Below are 18493 nucleotides of genomic sequence, written 5' to 3'. Positions count from 1 at the left end.
CGGTACCACAAACAGCGTGGAATAATACCCCTTTCCTTGTTGTAGGAGGGGTACCTTGATTATCACCTGCTGGGAATACAGCTTGTGAATGGCTTCCAGAACTGCCTCCCTGTCGGAGGGAGACTTTGGCAGAGCAGACTTCAGGAACCGGCGAGGGGGAAACGCCTCGAATTCCAGTTTGTACCCCTGCGATACTACCTGTAGAATCCAGGGATCCACTTGCGAGTGAGCCCACTGCGCGTTGAAATTCTTGAGACGGGCCCCCACCAAGTCTGAGTCTGCTTGTAAAGCCCCAGCGTCATGCTGAAGACTTGGCAGAAGCAGGGGAAGGCTTCTGATCCTGGGAAGCGGCTGCATGGTGCAGTCTTTTTCCCCTTCCTCTGCCCCGGGGCAGAAAGGAATGGCCTTTTGCTCGCTTGTATTTATGGGAACGAAAGGACTGAGTTTGAAAAGACGGTGTCTTTTTCTGTTGATGTGAAGTGACCTGGGGTAAGAAGGTGGACTTTCCAGCCGTTGCCGTGGCCACCAGGTCCGAAAGACCAGCCCCAAATAACTCCTCCCCTTTATACGGCAATACTTCCATATGTCGTTTGGAATCCGCATCCCCTGACCACTGACGCGTCCATAACGTTCTTCTGGCAGAGATGGACATAGCACTTACTCTTGATGCCAGGGTGCAAATATCCCTCTGTGCATCACGCATATATAGTAATGCATCCTTCAAATGCTCTATAGTTAACAATATATTGTCCCTATCCAGGGTATCAATATTTTCAGTCAGGGAATCCGACCACGCGACTCCAGCACTGCACATCCAGGCTGAAGCGATTGCTGGTCGCAGTATAACACCAGTATGTGTGTATATACTTTTTAGGATATTTTCCAGCCTTCTATCAGCTGGTTCTTTGAGGGTGGCCGTATCAGGAGACGGTAACGCTACTTGTTTAGATAAACGTGTGAGCGCCTTATCTACCCTAGGGGGTGTTTCCCAACGTGTCCTAACCTCTGATGGGAAAGGATATAGTGCCAATAATTTATTAGAAATTAGCAGTTTTTTGTCGGGAGAAACCCACGCTTTATCACATACCTCATTAAATTCATCTGACTCAGGAAAAACTATTGGTAGTTTTTTCACCCCCCACATAATACCCTTCTTAGTGGTATTTGTAGTGTCAGAAATGTGCAATGCTTCCTTCATTGCCGTGATCATGTAACGTGTGGCCCTACTGGACATTACGTTCGACTCATCACCGTCGACACTAGACTCAGTATCTGTGTCTGGGTCTGTGTCGACCCACTGAGGTAACGGGCGTTTTAGGGCCCCTGACGGTGTCTGAGACGCCTGGACAGGCAGTAATTGATTTGCCGGCTGTCTCATGTCGTCAACAGTTTTTTGCAAAGTGTTGACATTATCACTTAATTGTTTGAACACGATCATCCAGTCAGGTGTCGACTCCCTAGGGGGTGACATCACTAACGCAGGCAATTGCTCCGCCTCCACATCATTTTCCTCCTCATACATGTCGACACACACGTACCGACACACAGCACACACACCGGGAATGCTCTGATAGAGGACAGGACCCCACGAGCCCTTTGGAGAGACAGAGGGAGAGTCTGCCAGCACACACCCAGCGCTATATATATATATACAGGGATAACCTTATATAAGTGTTATTCCCTTATAGCTGCTGTTTATATTGTCATTTGCTGCCAATAGTGCCCCCCCTTCTCTTTTTTACCCTGATTCTGAAGCAGGACTGCAGGGGAGAGTCAGGGAGCCGTCCTTCCAGCGGAACTGTGAGGGAAAATGGCGCTTGTGTGCTGAGGAGATAGGCTCCGCCCCTTCACGACGTCCTTATCTCCCGCTCTTTTGTGTAAAAATGGCAGGGGTTAAAATACATCCATATAGCCCAGGAGCTATATGTGATGTATTCTTTTGCCACCTAAGGTATTATCATTTATATTGCGTCTCAGGGCGCTCCCCCCCAAGCGCCCTGCACCCTCAGTGACCGGAGTGTGAAGTGTGCTGAGAGCAATGGCGCACAGCTGCGGTGCTGTGCGCTACCTTAGTCTGAAGACAGGATTGTCTTCTGCCGCCGATTTCACCGGACCTCTTCGTCTCTTCTGGCTCTGTAAGGGGGACGGCGGCGCGGCTCCGGTGACCCATCCAGGCTGTACCTGTGATCGTCCCTCTGGAGCTAATGTCCAGTAGCCTAAGAAGCCCAATCCACTCTGCACGCAGGTGAGTTCGCTTCTTCTCCCCTTAGTCCCACGATGCAGTGAGCCTGTTGCCAGCAGGACTCACTGAAAATAAAAAACCTAAATTAAACTTTTATTCTAAGCAGCTCAGGAGAGCCACCTAGCCTGCACCCTTCTCGTTTGGGCACAAAAATCTAACTGAGGCTTGGAGGAGGGTCATAGGGGGAGGAGCCAGTGCACACCACCTGATCCTAAAGCTTTTATTCTTGTGCCCTGTCTCCTGCGGAGCCGCTATTCCCCATGGTCCTTACGGAGTCCCAGCATCCACTAGGACGTCAGAGAAATTATTTTTTTACAAGTATATAAAACATTTTTTTTGAAGCTCTATATCAACCAAACAGAAGCAGAGTTAACATGTAGTGTAGTGTAGTGTAGTGTAGAACAGACTAACACTGATCCATGTATAGTAGTAATTGCAAGTGTGATGAGAATAAGTGCAAATTAAACTAGGAAATACATTTTAAAAAAGTGAGAGAGAAAGAAATAATAATGGGAGAAACAGAATTAAAACAATTGAAGAACAGGAGAGTGCAAACGAGTGAGAGAAAGCAGAAGGAAGGAGCAGTGTGAGAGAGAAAAAGCTGGCACTCTCACTTACCCATCCTCCTTGCCCAGATTGGGTCCAGCACCCATTTAGGCTGCTATCATAGTGCCTCATTCAGATGCTGGCCCAACTTTGATGGTGTCACAACTGAGCTATTATCAGATTGCGCATGCGTCAGAACCGCAGTGCGCATGCACCAAGGTACATTTGCAATCCTGTTCACAGTGAGGAATCAGTTGCAGAGTGAGAGACAAGAGGAGGATGTTTGGGGGAGGTAACAGGGAGTGGCTGCAAAAACGCAGGTGAATTATGACCGTTTTTTTTGGGGCGTGCGCCTGCAATCTTGTACACATTAAACATGGCACTAGCATTGCAGCTTCAGCTGCATTCTGCACAGCTATGGAGGTACTTAGGCAGTCGATGTTCCTCACATCTGCATGGCGGTTGTGACAGAGTATGCAGTTGCTGAGCATGTTGCTATGGCTTTGGTGGACGTCTTTGTCAACTTGAGGGTGGCTGCTACACTTGCGATGCCTCGCAGTTCCATCACTAAAAAAAGATTGCTGCCATGTCTGATTGAGGACCACTATGCAATTGTGCGAACCATCGCTGCTCGTCCCCCTGCTATCATCTGATCCAGCCCACAGCACCCACCTATCCCGACTGCAAAAGTCAGAAAGAAGAGTCTGCCTTTGGATTAAATAACTTAGGCCCGGATTTATCAAGCCTTGGACAGTGATAAATAGCACGGTGATAAAGTACCAGCCAATCCGCTCCTAACTGTTATTTTTCAAACACAGCCTGTAACATGGCAGCTAGGAGCTGATTTTTGGTACTTTATCACCGTGCTATTTATCACTCTCCAAGGTTTGATAAATAGGGGCGATACTGTGTGAGTGTACAGAGGACCTCTTAATTAAGTATTATCTCATTCCACGGTGGTATTAGCCACCCTCAACACGTAGTATAAAGTGGTCCAGCGCTCTGATAATTTTAGTTTACCATCTACTAATCTTACTTTGGAGGGTGAAGCTCATATAACTCCTAATTTGAGATTAGATAACTGGAGGAAAGAATTGCAGCCTCTTTGCAAGATGTGACATCTTCCCCTTATATACTTGTATACTCTTCCCCTTTTCACAAATTCAGTATCCGTTCTCGATTTCTTCTAGGGATTTCTATTAATACCTACAATTGTGTCATTGGCTACAATTTACAATTGAGCTCCAAATCATTAACAGCCACCCCAAAATATATTCTTGAGAGGTTTACTTTCTGTCGGGTATAAAGGGAGTATTTTCTGGTGGTACAGTCTAATGCTACGGGACAATAAACCTTTGAAACTTTCTGTCCTACTAAATTGGGAAATTGACCTCTCCTGGTCCTGCTCTGAGCATCACTGGAGGTCTGTTTTTCAGACCTGTTTTAAAAAGTATATCTCATGTTAAAATGTTTTCTGAAACTACTACATAGTCTGTACTAGACCACAGATAAGCTCCATAAAATGTGGACTTTTCTAAACTCTGTTGGCGCAGTTAAGGTCACATCGGGAATATTTATAATCTGCTCTGGGTATGCCCAGTTCTGAAGTGGAACAATGTGTTTACTTTGAGTTACTGGGATTAGCATAGCTCCAAATCCCCTTTTGCCACTGCTTCATGTATACCATGGGAATATCACCTCTGGAGATAGGTATGTGAATGTGTATATTTTAATAGTGACTAAGGGGGACATTTACTAAGCAGTGATAAGAGCGGAGAAGTGAGCCAGTGGAGAAGTTGCCCCATCAACCAATCAGCAGCTCTGTATCATTTTATAGTATGCAAATTATAGACGTTACTTCAGTGCTGATTGGTTGCCATGGGCAACTTCTCCACTGGCTCACTTCTCCACTCTTATCACTGCTTAGTAAATGTACCACTAAGGATCTGATTGCTTATCAGCGTTCAGCAGTGGTATCGCGCCTAGGAACTATTGTGTCTAAGGTACAAGCTTAATGTGACTTTGGAACCGCATGCTGCTGGTTTAATGTGTTTCTACAGTTCTCTTGTGATTCGGTTTCTGTACGGGGAACTCTGGCTTGCCCATGCTATGTTATTTGTTCCTTTGCTATAAGTATGATTTTGTTTATATGTGATTTATGGTGTACCCTGGCCTACGGTTTTCATGCATCGCTTCCCTGATTTTTGTTTGGGACCCCTTTTGCTTTGTAGTTTTGATGTAAACTCAAAAAATGAATGCTGAAAACACAAAAATAATTTTATAAAATGAAACCGTCCCTTGGTGCGATTAAAAGATATATCTTATAGATATTACCACTACTTTGAGTGTACTGTACCAAGGAACAGTTTGAGTTTTTCCCCTCATTTATAAGGTAGGGAAACCTTACCCCTCCTAAAGCTGCACAAATAAATTTACCTGCGCACTAAGCAATTATAACTTCTGTAATTGGGGGAGCTTTTTTAAGCAAGCATAAAATTGTCCACATATCTTTCCAAAATTTGATCAAGCTAGAAAGACCGTCTTTCTTTTCACCCTGTGTAGCATTAATGGTTCTGTGTATTTTTCAGCACTGTTATCCTCAATAGATACAGTGATATGATGGTGTGTGGGTCCAGGTGCCTGTGTTTGAGTGCTGTGTGTATGCATGTAATGCAGTTAAAATAGAGGATGTGGTTTATTTTATATTTAGGTACAAAAGACTAATAATGAGCATATATAATTGTAGTCTTTTAAAGTGCATGCTCCTCTCATGCTGCTCATGCTAATTCTAGCGGCATGGCTTACAAACCCTCCTCTGCATTTGCCCCTGAAAAACAGCAAGGGTGCGAATGAGATAAAAATCGAAAAGGAGGGTTATTGATCCATAAATGTATTACAAGACTCAACACTGAAGCATACTGGGCACACTCTTTTACCGCCAACGTTCTACACAATGATTTTTTAATCACAATATTTGTACTGATTTGTATAAAGGTGCATACACACTAGGTGATACTGTAAACAGCATTGCTCATTTTTATCCTTCTGAGCGATATCATTTACAATATCGCCCAGTGTGTATGCTACGAGCGATACCCGACGAGCGCTCCCCCGCCGCTGTTGGCTGTACATGCAGCTCAATCTGACTATATCTGAGCCGGCCGCAGCATGACGTCACTGCGCGATATCACACAGTGTGTATGCACTATGTCGGCGGCCTAGGAGGGCAAACACTATGCAATATTGCTCATGGTGCATACTGCCTAGTGTGCACCCACCTTCTCAGGAGCATGTTTGTTTCCTAATGTTTACTCCAGCACATTCTTCATTTCTTTAAAAAAACAAAACAAAAAAAAACACCTTCCTGCATGTAATCAGCACATTCCCTATGCGGACATTTGTCATCTTTAAAAAAAATATTTCAATAAAAAGGGTGGGTGCTTTACTATTCTGCCTCAAACTAGAACAGAGAGAGAGTCAGGAGTGACAGGGTAGGAGAAATGCTCTATGCAGTTAGGGGTACTTACAATTAGGAGCAAGTCTAAACTGGAATAATTGATAATAGCAGCTTAGTTATTTCAGTTTTCGGACCCATATGGGAACCCATTCAGCAGTGTATGTGCCTGTGCCTTTTGCTGTTTTGGTAATGGCTGAAGGATCTGAAATGCACATTCATTTTTATCAAAGTAATCATGGAAAGTCATGCGAAAGACAATTCTTGTTCTTACCAGTATACTTTATACCAAAAATACAATCAATTATTCTGGCCTTACAGTAGTTCTTGTCTCTGTTATTTACCCCCAATATTCCCTTTTTTTTTTGGTCTGGGAGAGAAGGACCACCCACAAAAGCTGGAAGCAATATTGAATGAAGGTAGAAATAGAACTTACCTTCCTTAGAATAGATGGAATGACATTATTGCAAGTTGCAATCCTCCGCCTGTACACAATACCTGTAGCTGGGTCTGTTTAGTCAAAGAGAAAAAAAGAAAGAAAATAAAGACGAAAGATGAGCAAGTTCACGTTAAGTATATAGTACACAATTATATGAAGGAGGGCGGGTGCGCGCACACACACACACACACACACCCTCAACACAACCAGCAACCAAAAATTCCAAACAATCAAGTAACAAGAAGGGTTAAGAAAATAAGAATTTACTTACCGATAATTCTATTTCTCGGAGTCCGTAGTGGATGCTGGGGTTCCTGAAAGGACCATGGGGAATAGCGGCTCCGCAGGAGACAGGGCACAAAAAAGTAAAGCTTTACTAGGTCAGGTGGTGTGCACTGGCTCCTCCCCCTATGACCCTCCTCCAGACTCCAGTTAGGTACTGTGCCCGGACGAGCATACACAATAAGGGAGGCATTTTGAATCCCGGGTAAGACTCATACCAGCCACACCAATCACACCGTACAACTTGTGATCTAAACCCAGTTAACAGTATGACAACAGAAAGGGCCTCTTAAAGATGGCTCCTTAACAATAACCCGAATTAGTTAACAATAACTATGTACAAGTATTGCAGATAATCCGCACTTGGGATGGGCGCCCAGCATCCACTACGGACTCCGAGAAATAGAATTATCGGTAAGTAAATTCTTATTTTCTCTATCGTCCTAAGTGGATGCTGGGGTTCCTGAAAGGACCATGGGGATTATACCAAAGCTCCCAAACGGGCGGGAGAGTGCGGATGACTCTGCAGCACCGAATGAGAGAACTCCAGGTCCTCCTTTGCCAGGGTATCAAATTTGTAAAATTTTACAAACGTGTTCTCCCCCGACCACGTAGCTGCTCGGCAGAGTTGTAATGCCGAGACCCCTCGGGCAGCCGCCCAAGATGAGCCCACCTTCCTTGTGGAGTGGGCTTTTACAGTTTTAGGCTGTGGCAGGCCTGCCACAGAATGTGCAAGTTGAATTGTGTTACAAATCCAACGAGCAATCGACTGCTTAGAAGCAGGTGCGCCCAACTTGTTGGGTGCATACAATATAAACAGCGAGTCAGATTTTCTGACTCCAGCCGTCCTTGCAATGTATATTTTTAAGGCTCTGACAACGTCCAACAACTTGGAGTCCTCCAAGTCGCTAGTGGCCGCAGGCACCACAATAGGTTGGTTCAGATGAAATGCTGATACCACTTTAGGGAGAAAATGCGGACGAGTCCGCAGTTCTGCCCTATCCGAATGGAAGATTAGATAAGGACTTTTATAAGATAAAGCCGCCAATTCAGATACTCTCCTGGCAGAGGCCAGGGCTAGTAACATAGTCACTTTCAATGTGAGATATTTCAAATCCACCTTTTTCAATGGTTCAAACCAATGGGATTTGAGGAAATCTAAAACTACATTTAGATCCCACGGTGCCACCGGAGGCACCACAGGAGGCTGTATATGCAGTACTCCCTTGACAAAAGTCTGGACCTCAGGGACAGAGGCCAATTCTTTTTGGAAGAATATTGACAGGGCCGAAATTTGAACCTTAATGGATCCCAATTTGAGACCCATAGATAATCCTGATTGCAGGAAATGTAGGAAACGACCCAGTTGGAATTCCTCCGTCGGAACCCTCCGATCCTCGCACCACGCTACATATTTTCGCCAAATGCGGTGATAATGTTTCACGGTGACTTCCTTCCGTGCCTTAATCAAGGTAGGAATGACTTCTTCTGGAATGCCTTTCCCTTTTAGGATCTGGCGTTCAACCGCCATGCCGTCAAACGCAGCCGCGGTAAGTCTTGAAAAAGACAGGGACCCTGCTGTAGCAGGTCCCTTCTCAGAGGTAGAGGCCACGGTTCGTCCGTGAGCATCTCTTGAAGTTCCGGATACCAAGTCCTTCTCGGCCAATCCGGAACCACTAGTATTGTTCTTACTCTTCTTTGCCGTATGATCTTCAATACCTTTGGTATGAGCGGCAGAGGAGGAAACACATACACTGACTGGTACACCCAAGGAGTTACCAGTGCGTCCACAGCTATTGCCTGTGGATCTCTTGACCTGGCGCAATATTTGTCCAGTTTCTTGTTGAGGCGAGACGCCATCATGTCTACAATTGGTCTTTCCCAACGGTCTATTAACATGTTGAAGACTTCTGGATGTAGACCCCACTCTCCCGGATGAAGATCGTGTCTGCTGAGGAAGTCTGCTTCCCAGTTGTCCACGCCCGGGATGAACACTGCTGACAGTGCTATCACGTGATTCTCCGCCCAGCGAAGAATCTTGGCAGCTTCTGCCATTGCACTCCTGCTTCTTGTGCCGCCCTGCCTGTTTACATGGGCGACCGCCGTGATGTTGTCCGACTGAATCAACACCGGCTTTCCTTGCAGGAGAAGTTCCGCCTGGCTTAGAGCATTGTAGATTGCTCTTAGTTCCAGAATGTTTATGTGAAGAGACTTTTCCAGACTCGTCCATACTCCCTGGAAGTTTCTTCCTTGTGTGACTGCTCCCCAGCCTCTCAGGCTGGCGTCCGTGGTCACCAGGATCCAATCCTGAATGCCGAATCTGCGGCCTTCTAATAGGTGAGCCTTCTGCAATCACCACAGAAGTGACACCCTTGTCTTTGGTGACAGGGTTATTCGCAGGTGCATCTGCAGATGCGACCCTGACCATTTGTCCAACAGATCCCTTTGGAATATTCTTGCATGGAATCTGCCGAATGGAATTGCTTCGTAAGAAGCCACCATTTTTCCCAGGACTCTTGTGCATTGATTTCCTGGTTTTAGGAGGTTCCTGACCAGATCGGATAACTCCTTGGCTTTTTCCTCTGGAAGGAAAACCTTTTTCTGAACCGTGTCCAGAATCATTCCTAGGAACAGCAGACGAGTTGTCGGGATTAAATGGGATTTTGGAATATTCAGAATCCACCCGTGTTGTCTTAGCACCTCTTGAGATAGTGCTAAAGCTGTCTCCAGCTGTTCTCTGGACCTTGCCCTTATTAGGAGATCGTCCAAGTATGGGATAACTAATACGCCTTTTCTTCGAAGAAGAATCATCATCTCGGCCATTACCTTGGTAAAGACCCGAGGCGCCGTGGACAATCCGAACGGCAGCGTCTGAAACTGATAGTGACAGTTTTGAACAATGAACCTGAGGTACCCCTGGTGTGCGGGGTAAATCGGAACGTGTAGATACGCATCCTTGATGTCCAAGGATACCATAAAGTCCCCTTCTTCCAGGTTCGCTATCACTGCTCTGAGTGACTCCATCTTGAACTTGAACTTTTTTATGTAGAGGTTCAAGGACTTCAGATTTAGAATAGGCCTTACCGAGCCATCCGGCTTCGGTACCACAAATAGAGTGGAATAATACCCCTTTCCTTGTTGTAATAGGGGTACTTTGACTATCACCTGCTGAGCGTACAGCTTGTGAATGGCTTCCAACACCCTCTCCCTTTCGGAAGAGACGGTTGGTAAGGCAGACTTCAGGAAACGATGAGGAGGATCCGTCTCTAATTCCAACCTGTACCCCTGAGATATTATCTGCAGGATCCAGGGGTCTACCTGCGAGTGAGCCCACTGCGCGCTGTAATTTTTGAGACGGCCCCCCACTGTCCCCGAGTCCGCTTGAGAGGCCCCAGCGTCATGCTGAGGTTTTTGCAGGAGCCGGGGAGGGCTTCTGTTCCTGGGAAGGAGCTGCCTGTTGGTGTCTCTTCCCTCTTCCTCTGCCTCGTGGCAGGTACGACAAGCCCTTTGCTCTCTTATTTTTGTAGGAGCGAAAAGGCTGCGGTTGAAAGGTCGGTGCCTTTCTCTGTTGGGGAGTGACTTGAGGTAAAAAAGTGGATTTCCCGGCAGTAGCCGTGGCCACCAAGTCTGATAGACCAACTCCAAATAACTCCTCCCCTTTATACGGCAAAACCTCCATGTGACGTTTTGAATCCGCATCGCCTGTCCACTGTCGTGTCCATAAGGCTCTTCTGGCTGAAATGGACATAGCACTCACCCGAGATGCCAGTGTGCAAATATCCCTCTGTGCATCACGCATATAGATAAATGCATCCTTTATTTGTTCTAACGACAGTAAAACATTGTCCCTATCTAGGGTATCAATATTTTCAATCAGGGATTCTGACCAAACTACTCCAGCACTGCACATCCAGGCAGTTGCTATAGCTGGTCGTAGTATAACACCTGCATGTGTGTATATATTCTTTTGAATAACTTCCATCTTTCTATCTGATGGATCCTTAAGTGCGGCCGTCTCAGGAGAGGGTAACGCCACTTGTTTGGATAAGCGTGTGAGCGCCTTGTCCACCTTAGGGGGTGTTTCCCAGCGCGCCCTAACCTCTGGCGGGAAAGGGTATAATGCCAATAACTTTTTTGAAATTATCAACTTTTTATCAGGAGCAACCCACGCTTCATCACACACGTCATTTAATTCTTCTGATTCAGGAAAAACTGTTTGTAGTTTTTTCACACCATACATAATACCCTGTTTTACGGTATCTGTAGTATCAGCTAAATGTAACGTCTCCTTCATTGCCAAAATCATATAACGTGTGGCCCTACTGGAAAATACGTTTGAATTTCTACCGTCGTCACTGGAATCAGTGCCCGTGTCTGGGTCTGTGTCGACCGACTGAGGCAAAGGGCGTTTTACAGCCCCTGACGGTGTTTGAGGCGCCTGGACAGGCATTAATTGATTGTCCGGCCGCCTCATGTCCTCAACTGACTGTTTAAGGGAAGATAAACCATCACGTAATTCCACAAATAAAGGCATCCATTCTGGTGTCGACCCCCTGGGGGGTGACATCTGCATATTTGGCAATTGCTCCGCCTCCACACCAATATCGTCCTCATACATGTCGACACCACGTACCGACACACACCGCAAACTCACAGGGAATGCTCTAATGAAGACAGGACCCACTAGCCCTTTTGGGGAGACAGAGGGAGAGTCTGCCAGCACACACCACAAAGCGCTATATATACAAGGGATATCCTTATATTAAGTGCTCCCTTATAGCTGCTTTAATATATATATATATAGCCATTAATGTGCCCCCCCTCTCTGTTTTACCCTGTTTCTGTAGTGCAGTGCAGGGGAGAGACCTGGGAGCCGTTCTGACCAGCGGAGCTGTGACAGAAAATGGCGCCGTGTGCTGAGGAGATAGGCCCCGCCCCTTTTTCGGCGGGTTCTTCTCCCGCTATTTTTCCAGTCAGGCAGGGGTTAAATATCTCCATATAGCCCCTATGGGCTATATGTGAGGTATTTTTAGCCTTGTATAAGGTTTATATTTGCCTCTCAGAGCGCCCCCCCCCAGCGCTCTGCACCCTCAGTGACTGCCCAGTGAAGTGTGCTGAGAGGAAAATGGCGCACAGCTGCAGTGCTGTGCGCTACCTTATGAAGACTGAGGAGTCTTCAGCCGCCGGTTTCCGGACCTCTTCACGCTTCAGCATCTGCAAGGGGGTCGGCGGCGCGGCTCCGGGACCGGACTCCACGGCTGGGCCTGTGTTCGATCCCTCTGGAGCTAATGGTGTCCAGTAGCCAAGCAGCAAATCCACTCTGCATGCAGGTGAGTTTACTACTTTCCCCCTAAGTCCCACGTTGCAGTGATCCTGTTGCCAGCAGGACTCACTGTAAAGAAAAAAACCTAAACTAAACTTTCTCTAAGCAGCTCTTTAGGAGAGCCACCTAGATTGCACCCTTCTCGTTCGGGCACAAAATCTAACTGGAGTCTGGAGGAGGGTCATAGGGGGAGGAGCCAGTGCACACCACCTGACCTAGTAAAGCTTTACTTTTTTGTGCCCTGTCTCCTGCGGAGCCGCTATTCCCCATGGTCCTTTCAGGAACCCCAGCATCCACTTAGGACGATAGAGAAAATTGCAAGGGACTTTAAATATATTTTGCCCAAAGGCAAAGAAATTGTGTGAGACACTTGGCTACTCCTGCTGTCCTTGAACATTTTAGGACAATAAGGGGGCAATTCAATTTGCCAGCATGTGCCACCGAACATTGCTGCAGTGCTCAGCAGCGCATAAGTCTACCATATACAGTAGGCTTAACTTCACTATTTATCCTGCACACCTCTATGCGGTGTGAGAAGTAGCTGAATAGTTGTGATGTGCTGTTCATACGCAAACGCTGGTGGGGGAGTCCATTTGCCCCGAAATACCCTCCTCTTGGCAAGTGGCTCAAATTATGACAACAATAGCAGTGGTAAATAATGCAATTACTAGAGCTGGCGCCACATCATGTAGTTTAAGGGACAGAGCGGAGCTGCTGCACATGCCCAGTCGTAGCTGCTTCTTCTACCAAGTTTGTTGTGTGTGTGATTCCGAGTCCTCAGTCAGTGCAATGGACCAAAGAGTAGCTCCCAGGAATAAGAGACAAATCTTAACATGAGGTGGAAGAATGTGTGCTTAGAAAGTGCAGTACTAGTTCTATTATTATTGTGTATTTATTTATTATGGTATGTTTAACCTTTTCCTGACCACTTATTTATATTATTTAAATGTTTGATACAGCCTATACTATAGACCATCCATAGTATTAAATATCAATACTGTATTCCAGGGATGCGGTCACTATGCAGTGATGCAGTCACTTTATTTTCACGTTGGATTGACATTGTCAAAAACGAGACTGGATCCGTGGCTAATCTGTCAATCCACGTCTTTTCCTACAAATCGGAAAAACGCAATACCATCGAATAGGTCAAATCATGATTCGACACAAAAAGTCGGAATCTGCAGTCTTTCCGACTAGACGGCAGTCCCGACTTCAATTGAATAGACCCCAATGTTGTAAACAGCTAACAACATAAAAGACCACTGATATCTTGATTATGTATTGTTATTTGTTCTACTAAAGAAAACAATAAGCAGTTTAGCATATTATGTAAGACTAAAAACAGTGCTACTGCCACATGTAAAAAGGTGTAGGGAGGGCAGACAGTTTGGATTCTCTCTGGTATACACATTGCACACCAATCTTCTCTATGTGAAAACGATGTTGTAAGTGACATGTAATTTCACACAGGAGAGAAATGAATCCATGATTCTTGCCCAGAGTCGCTGGTTGTAAGCCAGTATTTACAGATGAACAGGAACGTACTGTATATAGGGGGTCATTCAGACCTGATCACAAGCTAGCTTTTTTTACAGCGCTGCGATCAGGTCAGAACTACGCTTGCGTATGCACCGCAATGTGCAGGAGCGTCGCACAGTTGCAAAGCGAATCGTTGCTGTGCAATGGGTTTTACGAAGAATCCATTCGCACAGCCGATTGCAAGTTGAATGACAGGAAGAAGGCATTTGTTGGTGGCAACTGACTGTTTTTTGGGAGTGTGTGGAAAAACGCAGGCGTGTCCAAGCAATTGCAGGGTGGGTGTCTGACGTCAATTCCGGTCCCGGACAGGCTGAAATTATCGCAGCGGCTGAGTAAGTTCTGGGCAACTAAGAAACTACACAAAATTTAGTTGTACCGCTCGGCTGCACATGCGATCGCACACTTGCACTGCTAAAATACACTCCCCTGTACGCAGCGACTATCTGATCGCAGGACTGCAAAAAAACTGCTAGCGAGCGATCAGGTCTGAATTAGGCCCATAGTACCGAAAGTCATGCACAGGCCTCATTTAACCGATTCATTTATGTAACTTTATTAAGTACTTCTCTTCTTTCTTATATCCCAATTAATAAGGTAATAACATTTCACATTCTATAATGTCCATATAATCTTGAACACCACTGCTTTGAGTATTAGCCACAGTAAGCCAGCGTGAGCCACGGCTTATCAGGGATTTGGTTTCACCTGCCTCAGGCAGGCGAAACCAAATCCCCGGAAACATCCCTGTTTTCATGCAAAAATGGGGTTGTTTCTACCGAAAATACACAGGTTCTACTGATCTTGTTTGCTTTTGTGAGGAAAGCTGTTTTTTTACGGGCAATCCTAATTGGATAGCATGTAAAAAGTATTGGTGAAACATCAGAAAATATAACGGTATTTCTCCTAAGTCCACAGGTTCCACAGGATACATTGGGATATGATGGCGTGACAGCGGATTTGCACCAAACGGTCAAAGCTTTTTCGGCCTCCCAGCATGCAACGGGCTCGTCCATATATCCCCGCCTCCTGGCTCAGACAAATCAGTTGTTTTCCAAAGCACAAGGCAGGAGCATCATGTAGAGCCCTAATCAGGTGAGAAGAACACACATGCACACCCTTCCGTACAAGAAGGAAGAGGTTAGTAAGTAAAAGGATCCTCAAATCAGGTGCATCAGGGTGGGATCCCTGTGGAACCTGTGGACTTAGGAGAAATACCATTATCAACAGTAAGTTCTTACCATAATGTATATTTCTCCTGCAGGGTCCACAGGATATCCACAGGATACATTGGGATGTCCCAAAGCAATTTAGTGATGGGGACACTCCTGACTGGACAGGAGAATCCTTCGACCGAATTCATCACCCTCTGAGTCAAAGGTATCAACGGCATAATGTCTAATGAATGTGTTAATGGAAGACCATGTGGCTGCCTTGCATATCTGTTCTGCTGAAGCACCACGCTGTGCTGCCCATGATGGACCTACCTTACGAGTAGAGTGAGCAGAGACATTATCCGGAACAGGGAGATCAGCTTGAGAATATGCTTCTGAAATCGTCATCCGAAGCAATCTTGCCAATGTCTGCTTATCAGCAGGCCATCCTCTCTTATGAAATCCGTAGTGAGTAAAGAGAGAATCTGTCTTTCTGATAGCACTGGTAAGTATCCTTAAGGCACGGAATACGTCCAACGATACATCTCCCGTAGAAAGGTCCGGCCCTTGAAAAGCCGGGACTACAATTTCTTCGTTAAGGTGGAATTTAGACACCACCTTAGGAAGATACCCAGATTTAGTTTGGAGAACTGCTCTATCTGGATAAAAAAAAAAAATCAGAAATAGAGGACGACATAACAATGCACCTAGTCCCAAGGCACTGTAGGAGGAACAAAAGGAGGCTGAATGCGCAGCATTCCCTGGAAAAAGGTGCGCACATCCTGTAGGTTGGCAATTTTCTTTTGGAACCATATAGTCAGTGCTGACACTTGCACTATCAAGGAAGCCACCCTTAAACCTTTATCCATTCGTGCCTGAAGGAATGCTAGAATTCTGGAAACTCTGAAAGACCTGGGGTCAAATTTCCTTTCACTGCACCACTGAATATAGGCTTGCCATATTCGTTGATAAACGCGAGTTGAGGAAGGTTTCTGCTGCGTGCATGGATACCTTTCGACTGTGTAGCAGCTCCTGAATCCTTAACTGAAGTTTGGCTATTTTGTTCAGAGGTAAAGTTACTCTCTGAAGGCTCGAATCCAATACAGCCCCCAAGTGAGTCATCCGTTATGATGGAACCAGAGAAGATTTTGCCCAATTTATGAGCCAACCGTGCTTGTGCAGACACTCTATTGTCTGTTGCAGATGATACGTAAGCAATTCCTGAGACTGTGACAGGATTAAAAGATCGTCGAGGTATGGAAAAATTCTTATCCCCTGCTGACGGAGATAAGCTGCCATTATCACCATAATTATGGTAAATACTCTGGGGGCTGTGGCTAATCCGAATGGTAGAGCCTGAAACTGAAAATGCTGTTGGAGGATTGCGAACCTGAGATAGCGCTGATGGGACAGGGCTATAGGAACATGTAGGTAAGCATCCTGGATATCCAGGGACACCATAAAATCCCCTGGCTCCATGGCCAAAATGATGGAACGGAGAGTCTCCATATGAAAATTAGGTACCCAAATGTACTTGTTCAGCATTTTTAGATTGAGTATCGACCGGAACAACCCATTTGGCTTCTGATCTAGAAACAGGTTGGAGTAGAAACCCTGTCCTCGTTGTGAAGGAGGAATTGGAATTACTCCTGACTGAAGCAATTTCTGAACTGCCTCTTGCAAAGCCCTGGCCTTCGTCTCTACCAAAGATGGGCTGGTACAAAAAAAAATTGAGGAGGGCTTTTCTTGAAAGCAAACGCATAACCGTGAGATACCGCTTCTTGCATCCAGGCATCTATGGTAGACTGGTGCCAGATCTGTGCAAAATGAAAAAGTCGGCCTCCCACCCTGGGGTCCCCCAGGTGGAGGCCCACACCATCAGGCTGATGGCTTATCTTCCGTTTTAGAGGCCGGACCTCTGGTAGCCCAATGCTTTTTAGTCTTACCAGACCTGTTGTATTGGGACTGTTTGCCATCACCTTTTCCTTTTGCTTTTCTTTGAGACCGAAAGGGCCAAAAGCTGGGATTTTAGGCTTGAATTTGTAAGTGGAAGGAAACTTTACTTTCTTGGAGTCTGCTTCTGACTCCAAAATACTGGTTTACTCTTTACCAAAGAGAATATCTCCAGTAAAAGGTAAAAACTTTCTTGGATTCTGAATCAGCTTTACAAGCGTGTAACCAAACTGCTCTGTGAGCGGCTACTGCTGAAGCTGATGCTTGAGAGGCAATAGTTGCCATATCCAAGGCTGCCTCTTCTAAGAACATTGCAGCCTGTTTAATATGTGCAACATGGGATTTTTGTTCTCTAGATGTCATTGAAGTTTCACTTTCCAATGCATCCGCCCAGGCAGCCTGTGCTTTAGCCATCCAGGCTGAAGCCATGGCTGTTCTATTGATTGCCCCAGACAGGGAAAGAACAGTTTTCAGCAAACCATCTACTCTCCTACTCCTATCCGTGACATCATTTAATGATGTTGAAGGCAGAGGTAATGTAGATTTTCCCACTAATCGAATAACATGCTTATCTACTTTAGGGGCTACCTCCCCTTTTAAACAGTCCCCAGCTGGAAGAGGATAATTGGAATTCTATTTCCTAGGAATTCTAAATTTCTTAAGCCTCTTCCATAATTTCCGTCAGCTGTTCTGATCCTGGAAACTCAGACTTAACTGTTTTGGGACTTTTAAATACAGGTGCCTTGGATTTTAACACAGGCGCTGCTGATTCTTCTATGGCTTTCATTGCAATAATCAACTCAAATATGTCTACTGAGATGAGACCTTCTTCCTCATCTTCATATGCAGAACCATATAATGAGTCTTCCTCCTCTGATGAATCCTCATCTGAAACATGTGTAGACTGTGAGGATGTTGTTTCGTGTCTATGTGATTCACTTACTACTGGCTTTTCAGCCTGCTTTTGTTGAGAGGCTACTGCTTCCCATGCTGGAAATGAAAAACTGCAGGTGGAATGCTGCACATAAGGGTTAATAGTATAACCTATCCCTGGTACAGAAGTTGGAATTATCCACTCAGCTAAACTGGATAATGTCTGTGCAAACACAGCCCATGGGGGATCAACTTGCACCTGCATCTACCTTGAATTTTTTAAGAGACCTTGGTGAAAGCTAAAACAATTTGCACACAACCCATCCTGAACCAGATCCTGAGAGATTAACCCAGCTTTGGATGACAAACATGAAATGAGTGTTGGTACTGCTGTGAGTGTATTTTCCTCACCCTTGCCACTCTTAGACATGATAAATAATCAGACACTTTCACAGTGTACTATACAATTTGTGACTGTAATCACTTTAAGATGTGTTAAAGTGACATACAATCCGTCCCTGCCCTGCTTAGCACCAGCATTGAGGATCGGAATAGACAGAGAAAAACTGACAGAATTATAACAAAGTCAGCAATCACACTAGTAGTCATTCACAGGTTATACATTAATATAATAAGCAATATGAGCACATAATCAACTACAGATACATTTCCAGTATGTAGGAGAAAC

At 45.4% G+C, this 18493-nt stretch overlaps 1 protein-coding gene across 1 annotated transcript in view; it reads right to left on the bottom strand.

The window, feature by feature from the left end:
* The window catches only part of PRELID2 (PRELI domain containing 2), a 263904-nt gene that overhangs the window by 98739 nt on the left and 146672 nt on the right, over nt 1-18493 (bottom strand). The window contains exon 3 of the mRNA XM_063928118.1: nt 6679-6752. Within this exon, the coding sequence (XP_063784188.1) occupies nt 6679-6752 (74 nt within the window). The remainder of the gene's footprint in view (nt 1-6678; nt 6753-18493) is intronic.

Source organism: Pseudophryne corroboree, chromosome 6 (genome assembly GCF_028390025.1).
Source record: "Pseudophryne corroboree isolate aPseCor3 chromosome 6, aPseCor3.hap2, whole genome shotgun sequence".
Taxonomy (NCBI): Eukaryota; Metazoa; Chordata; class Amphibia; order Anura; family Myobatrachidae; genus Pseudophryne; species Pseudophryne corroboree.
The sequence above is the reverse complement of the archived record's forward strand: the minus strand, read 5'-3'. Positions and strand labels throughout refer to the sequence as shown.